Here is a 15452-nt window from a genome sequence, read left to right as displayed (position 1 = left end):
ACCCTGCATTTCACGAATCAACAATGATTCAAGGTTTGGATTGTAAGTGTTTATTTCCTGCACGGCACTATAAAAACTACTGAGTCCCAGGTCCAACAATCATGGCTCCTCGCAAGGCCACCTCTAAGCAAGCAAAATCGGGTGCTCCAGGTTCGCCACCAGAAATGGAACCACTTGTGTGCACCACGAGCGGTCGTCAACGATGTAGTGATGCGGAGGTTCGGTTCTGAACCGCGGTTCGAACCGGACCTTTTGTGGACTGGACCACGGTCCAGTTCAACGTTCAGAGTATAGGCTGAACTGGACCGATGGTCCAGTCCAGCGTTCAGCATTCCTTGAACACGTTGAACGCGTCCAAACGCGTCCAAACCTTTTTGAACTGCTTCCATTTTAGGCTACTCACACATACGAGATGACATCACCCACACACACAATACACTGAACATGACATGATTACTCGCGACTTTTTCGCTTGGAATCAGATTCACAAGGACCATGCCACACTGGCAAGGTCCGTGAAGGTTTGTTTGCCTACCACTAACCCAAACATTACAAAGGAAGAACCTGATAAGGTATGGAGACTTTGGTTAATTTGGTTTAGTGCTAATGTATTTGTTAACGGGTCGTTTTTTTTCTAGGGTAGCTACATGAATTGTTTGGCACTCATGAACTTGGTGGAAGTTAAAATGGATCAAATTCAAGGTAAGCTCAACTCTCTTCAAGCTTTCCCCCTCACAACATGGCTGACCAGTGTGGTCTGGGTGCAGATGGAACTCTCCTCGACGCCAGTCAAATCCGATGGTACAATGATCCCGACGACGATACTCCACTGCCTGTGCTTCCCGCTCAGGCACGTCGCTCGACTCGTATCCCACGCCCTGCACCCAAGCTTGTTGACCCCAACAACGCTGTCTTGCGCAAACACAAGGCTAGCAGGTCAGTGGTCACGAGTGAGGGCTCTGAGGAGGAAAGTGACTGTGAAGGAGACCAGGATAACGGGGTAACTACGGATGCAGCTACTGACATGGATCATGAGACAGATATCGACGGCATCACCCCCTCCGAGTCTGCTTCACAGTAGTGTACCAGTACTCCTTACTACTAGCTATAGTACAATCGAGTATATTTACAATGTGTTGTCCTGCATGATGTGGGAATCATGCATGGACATGAATACTAGGTGACCCTCAAAAGATAAAGTCTGTTAGCTTAGTCCTCAGACTAGTCAACCCATACCTTGGTTTCAAACCATGGTCCATATTTCCAGTTTTCCCCAAGTTTCATGATCTGAATATGTTTTGACGGAAAAAGTCTAATGTGAGATGGGAATCACATTTAGACCTAGTTGATGTGAGAAGAGAAATGAAGGTTAAGGTATAGCCTTGCCTTTGGCTTATTCACTTTGGCTAGAGAAAACCATAGAGAAAAGTACAAAGCGTATAAAAAACCTATCCAAAAAGACCGTGTTTCAATTCCTGCCAACTGCATTATTTTTTTCAACTGTGTTTCAATTCCTGCCAACTGTCTTATTTTTGTTACCTACTTTTCTCTAGTGTTTCTTTACTTTACTTTTTCATTAGGATGCTTTGACTCACCTGACACTTCATAAAATTGTACCCATAGGGTATGATGTCATTATGATGTCATAAGACTCCACAGATACTCCTGCAGGTATTCTGTTGAAAGATATTATGTCATCAAGCTCTAGATTATTCTACTCTACAATGACATCATTCATGATGTCATTTCCTTCTAGAATATTCTGCTCCACAATGACTCACTCTGACTCACTCATGGAAGGTTCTGGAATCTTTTGCTCCACAATGATGTCACTCTTGATGTCATTATGATGTCATTACTCCACATTCCAGAATGTTCTGCTCCACAATGATGTCATAGCTCCATCTTTCACTTGTATTTTATTCTTTTATTGGGTTTGACCCAATATTTTGATTGGTCCTCCTTATTTTTTATTGTTTGTGAACCTAGGTTACTTTCCCACACAAAATGTATATAAGGAGAGCCCATTCTCCCCCAAAAAAAATATGATCTCCCATTTGTAGCAATCTGCCTCTCAGATATTTCACTTGCAAAGTTAGTCCCTTTGAAGTGAGACAAGTGCAGGGAAAAGAATTCCCTTGAGATTATAAGTTTCTTACCTTAGAAACTTATTTAGTGCTATAGACCAAGCGTTCTTGGTCACATATATTGTCTTTGAGACCCCTTTGTCTCATTGCTCTGTGCCCTTTGACTAAGCGATCTTAGTCATCTATCATATTGTTGAGACCACGTCTCACTAGTTGTCCCATAGACCAAGCGATCTTGAACATATATCGTATATTTGAGACCATTGTCTCACAGTCAGGTGTCCATAGACCAAGCGATCTTGGTCATATTTTGTATATTTGAGACCACGTCTCACTAGTTCCAGTATCCAAGTCCAGAGCCTAGAAGGAGATTTCCTAGGCAAATACATTCCAGAAACCGAATTACGTGTCTAGAAGCTTATTCCTAGACAAGAGATTTGAGTTTCAATTAAGAAAAGTAAAGCTCCAGCTAGGTTGATCTTAATAAAAGATTAGTTTAGCGAGCCTCCCAAGAACTCACACGTTATCTACCACGAAATAGGAAAAGTCGTAGACCGTGTTAATCGAGGACTGGCAAGCAGTCTTATCCAAAGTGTAATTGTGGTGTCATTACATTTACACAACTTTATATAAGACCCTCGGTTATTAAGACACCCGGATGTGAGGTCCGGTTCAGTGTTCGCAAAATTTGTTGCTGAACCAGACCAAACCGGACTTCCGCAACACTACAACGATGACCAACTGAAAAAGCAAGCTACAAAGGTAAGTTGCTGCTACGATGTTATATTTTGCTCACTAGTGACATGGCCTCCCTCCAGGGTTGGAATTGCAACAGGCCACCCACCATCAAGCAAGAAAGCAAGATAAGTTAGAAAAATGACAAAAAAAGGGGCTGAAGACAGCCTATCAAAATGATCCCTACCATTTTGAAAAAGAGCCGTCAGTACTGCTTAGCAACATCGACAAGGAGGAGGACATCATGGTTTGATCATTCATTTATTTTCCGTCGACTCAATCAACAACTGATTGTTTTTATTTAGTTCTCAGATCACAGTGTGCAGACGAAGCTATCGAAACCCAAGCTTCTGACTTTCAGTATGGGGAAGATTCCCATAGTGTCACGCACCGCCACTCTCACAACCAGTGCGTGCAAGTCGACAAAGGGTCTGAAAGGTATGTAATTGCTGCCTGCAAATTATAGAGAAACTAATACATTTCTATCTAAGCTAAAAGAGTAGTTCCACCAAGTGATAGGGACTCAGGACGGCACTTCGGACGGCACTTCCACTACCTCAGATGGTACCAGTGATGAGTCTGGTAACGACTCTGAACCCGAGGCTGACCAGACCGACAATTGTGCAGAGGATGGCAACACTGCCACGGAATCATCGATGGCTACTCGGGGGACAAAACAACGTCTCGACACCACGCCTGTTACAAGAACATCTAGATGCTTGGGGCCCCTACCATTTTTCTCCTGATCCTCCTTGTATCAGCCCTTGCATCACACCCTTACCCTGACCTTACCCTGGTCATCCTTGTCATTTTCGCATTCCCTTTCGCTCTCTACCTGTCGCTTCAGCAAGCCAGTAGTACATCTGGCCGGATCCTTTCGCTGACGAAGCATATCCATGCTCCGTTCCACCACCTGACTGATCCTGCGGACAGTCCCCTTGCCCTTACCATCTGGACGGTAACCTATGATACGATGCACAACGCATCCCCTTTACCCTGTTTCCTTTCCTGATCTCTGACCGATGCGCAGTCGCACATGCGACTTATACTTAGCTCCGCAGCTGCACGATCGTGCCCCTGCATGTTTCACTTCTTATTCTGATCTTTGACTCACTTTCTTATCCGCACGTTCAGAGCTCACCCGTGTCTCACCTCGAACGTGCCTTCCTTTTATGGTCATACCCTTTACCGTTTGCTTCTCTTGGTAGTACGAGTTATCATCCACTAATACGCTTCCTGTCCTCGATATAAACTCGCTACCATGTACTATATTCCCTAACTTGAATCTACTTGGTTCTTGACCTCCTACTCTCACCAGAGTGATCCTTCTGCCTCGCCAGCAGTCTATATTCTATCTTCTTATCTGCTCTTCGCGGATAAGCCTATAGTCTCGACCTTTACTCAGCGACTTCGTCGACGAGCAAAGCCCCTGTTAACTAGTCGGACTTCTGTCCTTCTAATTAACGACGATCTTACGATTAACCTTCGGGTGTCGTAAGCCTAGGCCGATATAGCTTATCGTCTCACACCCGCGTGACATAAGCTACCCGATTTGGACATAGGCGTTAAATCGTACTTGCCAAAGACACGCCAAGTACGACCCCTAACCTTGGGCTAGCCCAAGGACGTCCACAGACCGTTGACGACACAAGCTCTGTTTGAGCGTCGCCAACAGATACCATCCAAGTCGTAACAGTACATCTGGCCAGATCCTTTCGCTGACGAAGCATATCCATGCTCCGTTTCACCACCTGACTGATCCTGCGGATAGTCCCCTTGCCTTTACCGTCTGGACGGTAGCCTATGACACAATGCACGACGCATCCCTCTTTGCCCTATTTCCTTTCTTGATCTCTGACTCGGTGCGCAGTCGCACATGCAACTTATACTTAGATCCGCAGCTGCACAATCGTGCCTCTGCGCGTTTCACTTCTTATTTCGATCTTTGACTCACTTTCTTATCTAGCACGTTCTACCTCGACCGAACGTGCCTTCCTTTTATAGTTATACCCTTTACCGATTGCCTCTCCCGGTAGTACGAGTTATCACCCACTAATACGTCTCCTGTCCTCTATATAAACTCGCTACCATGTACCATATTCCCTAACTTGAATCTACTTGGTTCTTGACCTCCTACTCTCACCAGAGTGATCCTTCTGCCTCGCCAGCAGTCTATATTCTATCTTCTTATCTGCTCATTGCGGATAAGCCTATAGTCTCGATCTTTACTCATCAACTTCGTCGACAAGCAAAGCCCCTGTTAACTAGTCGGACTTCTGTCCTTCTAATTAACGACGATCTTACGATTAACCTTCGGGTGTCGTAAGCCTTGGCAGATACAGCTCGTCGTCTAGCATCCCGCTTGACATAAGCTACCCGATTCGGACATAGGCGTCAAATCTTACTTGCCGACGTGTCGCCAAGTAAGACCCCTAACCTTGGGCTAGCCCAAGGACGTCCTCAGACCGTTGACGACACACGCTCTGTTTGAGCATCGCCAACAGATACCATCCAAGTCGTAACAACGCCAGAAGACGCTATGATAAGGCCGAAAATCAAGAAAGAATCGGACAGTTCCCATCTGAAAGTCAGTGACTTTGATGACATCTCGAAAGAAGTTCTCGTAACAGGCAGTGTCCATTTTCCGGTGCCTACTCGTCACGCATGCTCCATTTCCTGACACCATAGCTGTTGAGATGAAACTCGCAAAGGAGGCTTGGAATGAGTTGTGCAAAATAAAAGACACCAACATCAAATTGACTCCTTCGGCAATGAAAATGGTAAGCCTTATGTTCTGTGTGCGTTTTCAGTCTGAGAAATATTATTATGAAGATCTTGAAGCGCACATCACACGTCCGCGGTGAACTCAAAACAAAAATGCGATCGCTGACTTGTTCATATTTTGGGTTCCGCTCAAGTGATTCAAAGGAGGTTATAAGGCACAACCGTGATCAGGCCGAATCCTTGAAAGACGGTTCCTCATTTGTTTTCAAGGTATGCAGTTCATTGTCTTAAATGACCTTTCTGAATGTTAGGCATAGGATTGGACATTGAAGACTGGTATCTACAAGACCGAATTGCTGCAAGAAGGCATCAACATCATGTGGTTCGCAAACCGAAACGACGAAGGTATTATATACCACAAGTATTTCAACCCCATACCTCCCGAAGTCATTGCACTCGTTCTGACAGCCGCGAGTCACATCCTGTATTCTTACATTGAAGTCAATGGCGCTGAAGATGCCTCATCATTGATAGATTGAGTGTTGTATTGACGAGTGGGCTCAAGGTCTTAAGGAAGATATCAAATTTACATCAGCTACGTACGGTTCTGTCTACAAAGGTCATTTGGCCTCATTGCAGCGCTTTCAACAACACACAGCGCCTTATAAACTTCTCGAGAAGATTTGTGACAATCTCCATGACACGGCTCGGTATGTTTCACTTCAATCTTATAAGCCCTAGCCTAACATTTGTGCTTTCGAGCTTCCATGCTGGTGTCCAGCCACTTGCTATGATATCGGCTGCACCCCACCGGATTAACGACGACGCATTTGAAGATGTGATTCGAGAATACCAACTTGAAGAGCAGGATAATGTGGAGGATGACGAGAGTTGAGGGGCAGGATGATGATGTGGGGGCTATCGAGAGTAGCAGGCGAGGATTGAGGTATTAATTGAATCTGCTACTAGCTTATTTGACGCGTTTGAATTCATTTATTTCCGTGCTATTTTGTGTGCTACTATCCCTACAGTGTGCTATATAACTCCTTAGAGCGGCTGGTAGCTGCCTGTAGGAGCATTCCTATGAACTACAGGCTACTACAAGCTACTACAGTATTGCCTCGTAGTACTATGTAATACTACGTAGTTGCCTTACTGGCTATATACAAGGCAGGTAGCTCCCGAGCTCCGCTGACTATGCTGACTATATAGCACTATATAGTCAGCTTGCTTTTTCCTGATGCAGGTGTGGATTGAGTGGTTCTTCCCGCTGATCAAGACTTACAATTTATAGGTTGGTCTTGTACAACCACGCGGGTCCTGTGGGCGATCTGGACTCGAAGGATGCAAAATTCAGGTCAAAATTAGCGCCACTGGCGTCATTTCTGTCGCAACACGCTGCCCATACCACACTTACTTCAGGTGGGCGAGCGCCGATGCTGGATCAAAGAATCGACCATCTCGCAACGTGCCTATCAAGTGCGAGTTGTGTCACCCTACTCTTGCGCCCGTTACAGGCAAGAAATCCCGCGCTGGTGCGCCATATGTGGACGCGATATGGCGTTACAATATGATCGATCATCTCAATGAGACCCACCCACAGTATGCACATCCCAAGAACACCCACGGCCATCCTCTCCCACCAGACATTCTAAACTCGTTCACTCTAACGTCCCTGGAACAACGCGAAGCTGGTATTCCTGAAGTACACTGGCTCGCCCCTCTATTCGACGGTGATAAGGAAAACCACGCTGGACCCAGCTCCCGCAAGCGGAAGTCCAACAACGCCGCCAACGGAAATGCTAAGAAGGGTGGGTTACTGAACTACATTAGTCAGTGTCTGGAACTTACGGATCGCACGCCTCTTGGTAGTGCGAGCGCTAATTCCTTTACCAAGAGGCGAGCAATGCAGATGAATGACACGTGGGAAATTTTGCTGTGGATCTAGGTCATAATTTCCTAATCCCGCTTTCTGTTAGACAAGCGATGGTAGCAACTGAGATCTGGGCTTAGCTCTACGTATACGCGCTATAGCGGGGTTTCTGGGAAACACCGGTTGGAGGGGAAAATGCGTTCATGCACTCCCGCAGTTTGTGGGGTGTGTGGGATTCTTTACTACCTCGGTCGCAGACAATCCCGCTTTCAAAGGCAGCTTCAAAATGCCTGCCAACAATCACGGTTGCAATGCCCATTGTAATGGTACTGAGAGGACCGAACCGGTCACTACGCACAATACTGACTATTGATACCTAGTATTCATTTCTAGGTCAGATTATTGTTCCCAGTCTTCGACTTCCGAGACTGAGAATTTACATACATTCAAGTTCATTTATAGACTGTGTCCTCGTCCGTTTTCGTCTGCTACCTTCGTCCTGAAATACTTCCACCATGTCACAACTTTGAATCAAGGCGTTCGGACCAACTGAACGTTATCATGTTAAAAACAGCATTTACAAACGAGCACCCCACTTATAGTACTTCAAGATCTCTACTTCTCCACTCGAGCGGCAAAAAAAATTGTTTAGAAGCCAACATGCCGATAAACTCTGCAAATCACTAGTAGCTCGCGCGTCAGTGCCATAAATCATACTGCAGGACTGGTATCAACGCTGAAACGCGACTCACTTGGCAGAAGAGGGGGGTCTGTCATGCCGGTAAGTCATGTGGTTCAATCCGGGACACGAACTACTGGTACTCACGCAATATCCCTGCTTGCATCCTTTGCATTGATCGTCGCGCGTGCAAAAGGTGGAGCATTGTGCCTTCTGAGCAAGCAGAGTGCCATCGTCAGTGGGCATGGCAGATGTCAAAGTGGCAACGACGAAGAGGACGATCGCAGAGGAGAAACGCATTGTTTGTGATGATATGATGATATGTAGGGAAATAAATCTGAAGAAGAGAGTAGGAAGACGGCTTGCTTTTATGTGCTGACAATCATTGTTCAGGGTGATAGAGGAAAGACTTATCTGCCTCAATCCCCTCGATAGTAGCCTGACTGCATGAAACGAATGGCCGAACTCCGAAGGCCCAGAGTGTGGCAATTTTGTGTGGAAAATTTGAAAATCCGTTACTAGCAGTTCGCTGCTCGCAAATGTCTGAATCCTTAACAGGAAGAATCGGCGCTAGAATCATCGGATGACTTGTAGAATGAAACTTGCCGTAGATTTCAGACTTCCTAGTAGCGACGCCGGTTCGACAGAGATTTTATACTGGTTCTGCCAGTGCAAATGAGTTTCCTGTATATTGATAATTGATTAAGAATCGCCGATTCTGCAATCAGCTGTACCCTAAATCATTTGATTATTAGGGCTACACACTTCTAATTGTTCAAAGAAACAATGCCGTACAAGCCGGTTCAACAATATGCAGTGCGAGTGATGCGAACATTCCTCACCATGAAGCGCATTGCCCAGCGCTTCTTGTACATTTATGCAGTACGCTATTATCACACACACCCTATCAACTTGCCGTCTTACTGGCCAATATCATGTAATATGCAATATACATGAAATTCCAAGCACACCCCTGTATAATATAAAAGTCGTATACGGCCACACGCTTACGGGGCCCGCTATCAAGCAAAAATTACAGCATTTCTAACACGTCTAATGCGCAGCCTGTCCAGTTCAATCACTCTTGCCATAGTCCCGCTCTGTTGCAGAAACACGCCACGCATTATTGACCGCGAGGGGAAAAGATTGTTATTTCGAAGGCCGACCAGCGTTCGAGCTTAAGAGAGCGCACAAGCAATTGTGTGAATTTTTTATGATTTATTTCAAATATCTAAATCGTTTGTCTATTTTCCAAAAACATGACCCTAAAAACCCTCTAATACCTAAAGTCGGCGAGAATTATTAGTATTCACACACCTCGCAATCCATAATAATCGTCTCCGCCGGGAAATTTAATCAACATTCAGCTCATTCCTTGGCAAATGGAATCGGCAGTCACGTAAATGTTACTGTGAGTCAAGCACAAGGTCACCAGCCAGTACAGTAACTGCTGTAGTTATAAAATTGAGGTGGGTGTAGGCGTCTTCATTCGAATCGGCCTGGTAAATTGAAAGATGTTCTCATAGATTAGCCAGCGGGTAGCAATGGCCTAAAACGGATATAATCCGACACTTTTAATCTGATCAACCTGTAGCCTACAAGAAAATGATGTTTTGCAAATCCGACCAAAATGAACAGCGGAGCACGACTTCCTATTTTATAATTTTTATTATTATTGGAATTATTGAGCCTACTAATGTGTTTATGCACTGCTTCATTTTCTCGCGTTTCCTCGCAGGTATCAGAGTAACGGTACGTTCTTTCAAACGTTCATGTTCTGATTCTGAACGGACAGGTGATGACGAAAAAGGCGCTTCCGTCCAACTACTACTAGTATGACACAGCTCTATTTCAGCTTGACTTGCCATAATTTGGGTACAAGCCGCGCTTACTCGCACATCATATGGGGCGTTTCAACATTTTACCTCTTGCAAGTTTCCAATAGAAAGCATATCTATACCTGGCCAGAGTATTCCAGACCCAGCCTAGAGCGTTCCAGAGCACTCTAGAATACCTTTCGAATGTAACTTCACTGGCGGCGAAAGGTGGTCGAATGTCAGTTTCCCCGCTGTCTCGCCCGACCCTTCACCATTGTCCAGGTTTTCGTGGGACATGAAATTTTGGACGACAGAACCCTCTGAGGTTTTCCATTTTCACTTTGCCTCCTAGCCCTGACCGATTTTTTTGGCCAGTTCTGTGCTCGCTCGCAGGACTACCAATATATCTATGCAATAAATACATTATGTAGACCCATCATAAATCTTTCAGAGCGCCCAGCATCAATGTAGCTCTCTGCAATTTATGAATATTACAGCAACCGAACAAATTCGAGCTCACTGTCGAGCGTTAGTCGTCACGGGGGAGCAAGAGGTGTGCGATGGAGAAAGCCGAAACACCATCCACTTGCTTACGGTAAGCAAAAACCTTATTTTCAGCCACTTTGGCGTTATATCGTTCGGTCATTTGAACTTCTCAGCAGCGCCGTCAAATCTCAACGAAATCTTTCCGCGACTCGGCGGAGGTGGTGGTTATAGGTACCTGAGAGTAGTTCTAGGTACATAGAATAATAAATTCCTTATGATATTGTTGAATCCCCCTGCAAAATGAATGTTTTTGATTTTTTTTGGCTTCACGTGAGTTCGCGATTTCACGTGACGATCAATTAATGAGCGTCATCGACATATGTCCTGGAAATTCTGGAATCGTTGTATTGTCTATACCCCTTGGCACCAACGGTGTTGTGCATACCCTTGTAGTCTCATTCGGCCAGGAGCCCATCATATAATGTGCACATATTGCGAGCATCTCGTGGCGTAACGAGCATCGAAGACAATCTGAAGGAACAGGTGAGTTCGCGCTATGATCATATAGCCTTAGTGTATTGATTTTAATTTTTAGGTCGGTCACCATCAGCCATGTGGATTCTGCGGACGTTCGGGACACGAAGAATGCAAGGTTCAGATCAAGATCGCATTGAACAGCGGCACTGTTTCGAAGGTCGAATCATCCTGCCCTTACACCCACACATTCCGCTATCCCAATGCCGACATTGGCTCGAACAACAGACCCTGCCGCAATGTCCCTATCAAATGCGAATTGTGCCACCCATCTTTGGCATCCGTCACAGGCAAGAAAAGCCGTACCGCTCCTCCATTCATTGATGCCGTTTGGCGTTACTACAATATGATCCAGCACCTTGAAGAGGTCCATTCACAGTACGCGCACCCAGATAGTGTTATTGGGCATCCCCTTCCTGCGCAGATCCTCGCATCATTCACGCTGACCGCTCTTGAACAAGAAGACGCGAATATTCCGACGTCGCGGTGGCTTATGCCTCTTTTCGAGGGCGAGAAGGAAAATGTCCAAGTTAAGGTCCGGTTCTCGCAAGCGGAAGACCGTTAGTAGCGGTATCAGCACAAATGCTAAGAAGGCTCGTAAATCCGCATAGTCATTTTGTTTGTTTCATTTTCTTCGCATGCTTTTCACGATCGCACGTACAAGACTCTCGCTCGCTCGCTATCATTTTGCTTTCTTACACTTGCTATCTCATGTTCTCGTGGATTTCGTAGGTTGCAATTGCATAGTATCACTCAGGAATCAATTCATGCGTGTTTCTATCTCATTATATTGTATACGACGCGTGAATATCGAGACGCGTCTCCATGTACCAGTGAAATTTTCAAACGTTACAGAATTACTCGATTTGGCCATGTGACCTCACGTGAGGTCACTGTAACGGTGGTGGTGGTTGGTCACCGAACTAAAATGGTTGGTGTCTGGAACTTACCGATCGCACGCCTCTTGCGGGGGAGACCGACATGGTATAGGTAGTGTCTACCATAGGACTTGACCCTAGCCAATAACCAAGGAATCAAAATAAAATAGCTCGGCAATGGTACGCCAGTTTATGTATCTATTATCCCTGCGCGAGAGTGTTATGTGTATCTTATTTAAACGATTAAAGCGGCATATGTTGATTTATACATCAAGTGAACCAAGTGCTGCTGTATGCTTCTAGAAATAAATCATGCATCCTTCTTCGTCTCAGGCGACATAATCACACTACCCGGAGACCCCATCATCATCGCGCCTTCGTCAATATTCCACCCCGCTTCTTTCATGCACCCCATGAAACGAGAAAACTCCTCCCTGAGGGTCTCGTGCGTTGAAAGCACCATGTCATCTATCTCACTGGGACGACCGCTGGGACGCATATCCCGGGCGCTCCACACCGCAGCTATCTCCAGCGCATGCAGCCAAGCGCGTAGTTGGTCCAGGGATCCGTATCCTTCTTTGAAAGACACCAGAATACATGGTCCGCGTCGCCCCCATGATTGAGGTTCTGCCACGAAGAGAACGTACGGTTCTTCCTGGAAGTATTGGAGCATCTTGAGAACGTGCGATGTGTTACAGCACGTCATAGCGTACTGCACTGATACGCCTAATGAGCATTGCCCGATGACTCGGTTGGCGACTGCATCGCGGATGCGGCTGGGGATATCTAGAATTATCTCTCGGTTCGATACATCTCTTGGGGTCAGGATGACAGAACGACCGTGTGCTCCTGCTTTCGGGTTACGGAACGTACTCCAAAGGATGCTAGACCGTTGCCTATTAAACGATCTGAGTACGACGCTGCGCACCGCAAGATAATTGGCTAAAAGATGGCCAAAGACGAGAACAAAAAGGGCGGTGTAAATTGAGGTGCGGGTCGTGATATAAGGAACGATGAGCGTTCCGAGCTATTAACATTACCCAAGTCAGCTATGACCGTCGTCAAAGGGCTTAATTTACCAAGACACCTGTCAAAGCGACCACAGTCGATCTGCTTGCGCCTTTAGCGTTCAATTCGCCTACGTCGCCTTTGCTGTTCTCGGGTGAAGCGAAGTGGTCCGTGAGTGCTGCTTTTGATCCACCTGCTACAAGACTGCAGAGAGATCTCATAGCCCCGCTGATACACAACGCTATGATTTGGAGAGTCGAGCCTGAAGGAATATATGGAGATGTAGTGGATATGGAGATGCTGGTGAAATATGGGGATATAGTGTCTAGTACGATGGAAGTGTCGTTGATGACATCTGCGAGAAAGCGGAATGTCTTGGTTTCGGGGTATAGTGATGTACCGAAGTAATAAGCGCCTATTATGGCTGGAGGGACGTTGTCAGTGGGTGCGAGGCAGATAGGGAAAATTTACTTGTGAACCGCGAACAGACATCTTTCAGTACTGATAAGAGGAGCGCCTGGGTTGCTGATGCTGATGCGTTTCCCACTCCGAAACCTATATCACCGAACTGAGCTCAATTCGTATCTGCATTAAGGCGCGAGTATACCTTCGAGCGCGCCTCTGGAAGCCAGTAAACCTGACAAAGAACTGCAAAATTCCTGCACGTCATTGTACATTTGATAGCTGGGACGAAGGTATGGTCATATTTGAGACCACAACGTTCATGTAGCAGGAGGAGCTACTGACTGCAGATAATCTGCGTGGGTTTAGATGAGGAAGAGCTTGGATGGAATGTTGTGCTGAAGCGCTCACCAGGAGTGACAGTGTTCGGATATCCAGCTGGGAGGAATATCGCTGAGATGGTACGTCCTAGAGCTTGTAAGGGTTTTTCATTGAAAACTCGATTTTGGGGAGGGATTTTGATATCGGTGGTGGTACGTGCGGTCTGTTGCGAAGCTCTGGGATGAGATGAGGCCATGAGATTTGCTACGGTGCGTACCTTTTTGGCTGGAATGTCGGTACTATGTCCAACAGTGGTGTAGAATATACGTCCAGTTTCATCCCTTTCTGCGATTACTGAAGTGCTGGCTGTCATTTCGGGTGGATTCGCAGTTTGATGATGACTGACTCAAAGTAATCACTGGCAACTATCCGGTTTAAATACGGCTACTAGGACCAGTAACTTTGTTTAGTTGAAATCTGTAGAGCTGCAAGTTGCGTTTGGGCGTCCCTTCCTAGAATTTGGCTGACAGCTCCTTGGGTGCGAGTTGGTGGATCCTGATGAAGATTGTGGGACTTCTGCATACGCCTAGCTTACTTGTTTTGGCCGTTTGAATGAAGTTTCATTCAGACTGGCATAACAAATGTCTATACAGTGCAGGGTAAAGGCTGATAGTGTAGCAGTACTCTAACTTGACAATGGAGTCTGAGTCATGAGGACGACCTTCCGAAATTCTTCCTTTTCCTAATATGTAACACGAAGTCTTCCTAATTTCTCTTCACTAAATGTAGTCTGGCTTCCCTACAGGCTCCAAACTATAGAACTATAATAATAAGTGTAAGATTTGTGAATATGGGAGGTACGAAGGCCGAAAGCTAGGGACTCGTGGGCCATCGGCACATGCCGCAGCCTATTTCCTGCCATCATTATGATGAACCATTGCACAGTGATGGTGCAGCAGTGCTCTAAATCTCTGAGATCTGAGCCATCAACAAGCCTTGGGAAACTTTGAACACTCATCTTCCTTCGAATTCTATTAGTCTGCTGTACACCTTCGGTCGGCTCTTGTACGATATCATATCACAGGACAGGAATGAGAACCATGAGGCCCTAGTAAGTTATTACTGCCGCTTTGATTAAAACACTCGCTACACTAAATTCATCAGGCAATTGATGGATCTCTCTACGATGCTGTTCAAGGATCCGGGGTGCACAACTGCGCCAATCCCGCATCAAGGTTTTGGGTGGAATGAGGAAAGCAGCGTATGAGATTAAACGGTAAACCGTGACATCGAGGAGTGTGCATTTACAGCCCAGAGGTGAGTTAACTATTGATTTGTGGCGGTTTCTTCATTTCTAATTTTTATGATGGCTTGCTAAGAACTTCCTGGGGTCATAAGCTTGAGGGCCACCGCGGCCTGGATCTCTTTTCTCCCTGTGCTCTCCCATTCCTGTTTGTAATCTAGGGATGGTGTGATATTCTCAGCGCATTCAACTATGAATATTCAATCAGGATGAGATGGTTGATGCAAATAGAATGCGGTGCGCCTTGTATTGGTTCCGTACTTACCGTTTAATGGCATCCTTATGATACGAATAGCCGATAGTCGAAGTGGAAGGCTAGAAGGTGCGCTTGAACTGGTTGTATAGGTGAGTGATGTGTCTGCCTTGTTTTACATTCTCGTAGGTGCTGTCACGTTCAGGCCCACGAAGCGGAGACTACTGGTGGGTGCCCGTCGGGAGCCATTAAGATGGCAAGCTTTTCCAAGGTCACATCACACCTGACCGCTGTTAGACAACATCATTGGATTCTATTTAATTCAGCGTAGGCGGGTGTGCATTGGCAGTTGTGTGACTGGGGTGAGTCATTATACAATTAGGAGGCCTGGGACGCTGAGGCTTGTCAATCA

General features: G+C 46.0%; 5 protein-coding genes across 5 annotated transcripts; 4 read left to right on the top strand and 1 right to left on the bottom strand.

The window, feature by feature from the left end:
* Window positions 1-449: 449 nt before the first annotated feature.
* On the top strand, window positions 450-1081 carry EDB93DRAFT_1249095 (uncharacterized protein; the record flags this gene model as incomplete). Its single annotated transcript, XM_041452802.1, has 3 exons — window positions 450-572; window positions 639-702; window positions 768-1081. The coding sequence occupies 3 exons, from the start codon at window positions 450-452 to the stop codon at window positions 1079-1081; spliced, it is 501 nt and encodes a 166-aa protein (XP_041309016.1).
* A 4418-nt stretch (window positions 1082-5499) lies between these two features.
* Window positions 5500-6523, top strand: EDB93DRAFT_1137405 (uncharacterized protein; the record flags this gene model as incomplete). The annotated part of the gene is made up of 4 exons (XM_041449193.1): window positions 5500-5602; window positions 5655-5816; window positions 5864-6256; window positions 6309-6523. Coding segments are annotated over exons 1-3 (463 nt in total), but the record flags the coding sequence as incomplete, so codon positions are not given.
* A 263-nt stretch (window positions 6524-6786) lies between these two features.
* On the top strand, window positions 6787-7880 carry EDB93DRAFT_1273266 (uncharacterized protein; the record flags this gene model as incomplete). The annotated part of the gene is made up of 2 exons (XM_041454365.1): window positions 6787-6792; window positions 6841-7880. The coding sequence occupies 2 exons, from the start codon at window positions 6787-6789 to the stop codon at window positions 7492-7494; spliced, it is 660 nt and encodes a 219-aa protein (XP_041309014.1). The 3' UTR covers window positions 7495-7880.
* Window positions 7881-10763: 2883 nt separating this feature from the next.
* On the top strand, window positions 10764-11760 carry EDB93DRAFT_1273262 (uncharacterized protein; the record flags this gene model as incomplete). The annotated part of the gene is made up of 3 exons (XM_041454364.1): window positions 10764-10805; window positions 10855-10944; window positions 10997-11760. The coding sequence occupies 3 exons, from the start codon at window positions 10764-10766 to the stop codon at window positions 11498-11500; spliced, it is 636 nt and encodes a 211-aa protein (XP_041309013.1). The 3' UTR covers window positions 11501-11760.
* Window positions 11761-11920: 160 nt separating this feature from the next.
* On the bottom strand, window positions 11921-14410 carry EDB93DRAFT_1137390 (vitamin B6 photo-protection and homoeostasis-domain-containing protein). The gene is made up of 7 exons (XM_041449192.1): window positions 13822-14410; window positions 13635-13767; window positions 13569-13578; window positions 13429-13505; window positions 13293-13376; window positions 12893-13245; window positions 11921-12840 (listed from the first exon to the last, which is right to left on the bottom strand). Exons 1-7 carry the CDS (start codon window positions 13915-13917, stop codon window positions 12124-12126), a joined length of 1470 nt encoding a protein of 489 aa, XP_041309012.1. The 5' UTR covers window positions 13918-14410; the 3' UTR covers window positions 11921-12123.
* Between the last annotated feature and the right edge of the window lie 1042 nt (window positions 14411-15452).

Source organism: Suillus bovinus, assembly GCF_016758785.1.
Source record: "Suillus bovinus strain UH-Sbo-P2 chromosome Unknown EDB93scaffold_18, whole genome shotgun sequence".
NCBI lineage: Eukaryota > Fungi > Basidiomycota > Agaricomycetes > Boletales > Suillaceae > Suillus > Suillus bovinus.
Note: the sequence above shows the minus strand (reverse complement) of the source record. Positions and strands in the feature narration are given on the sequence as shown.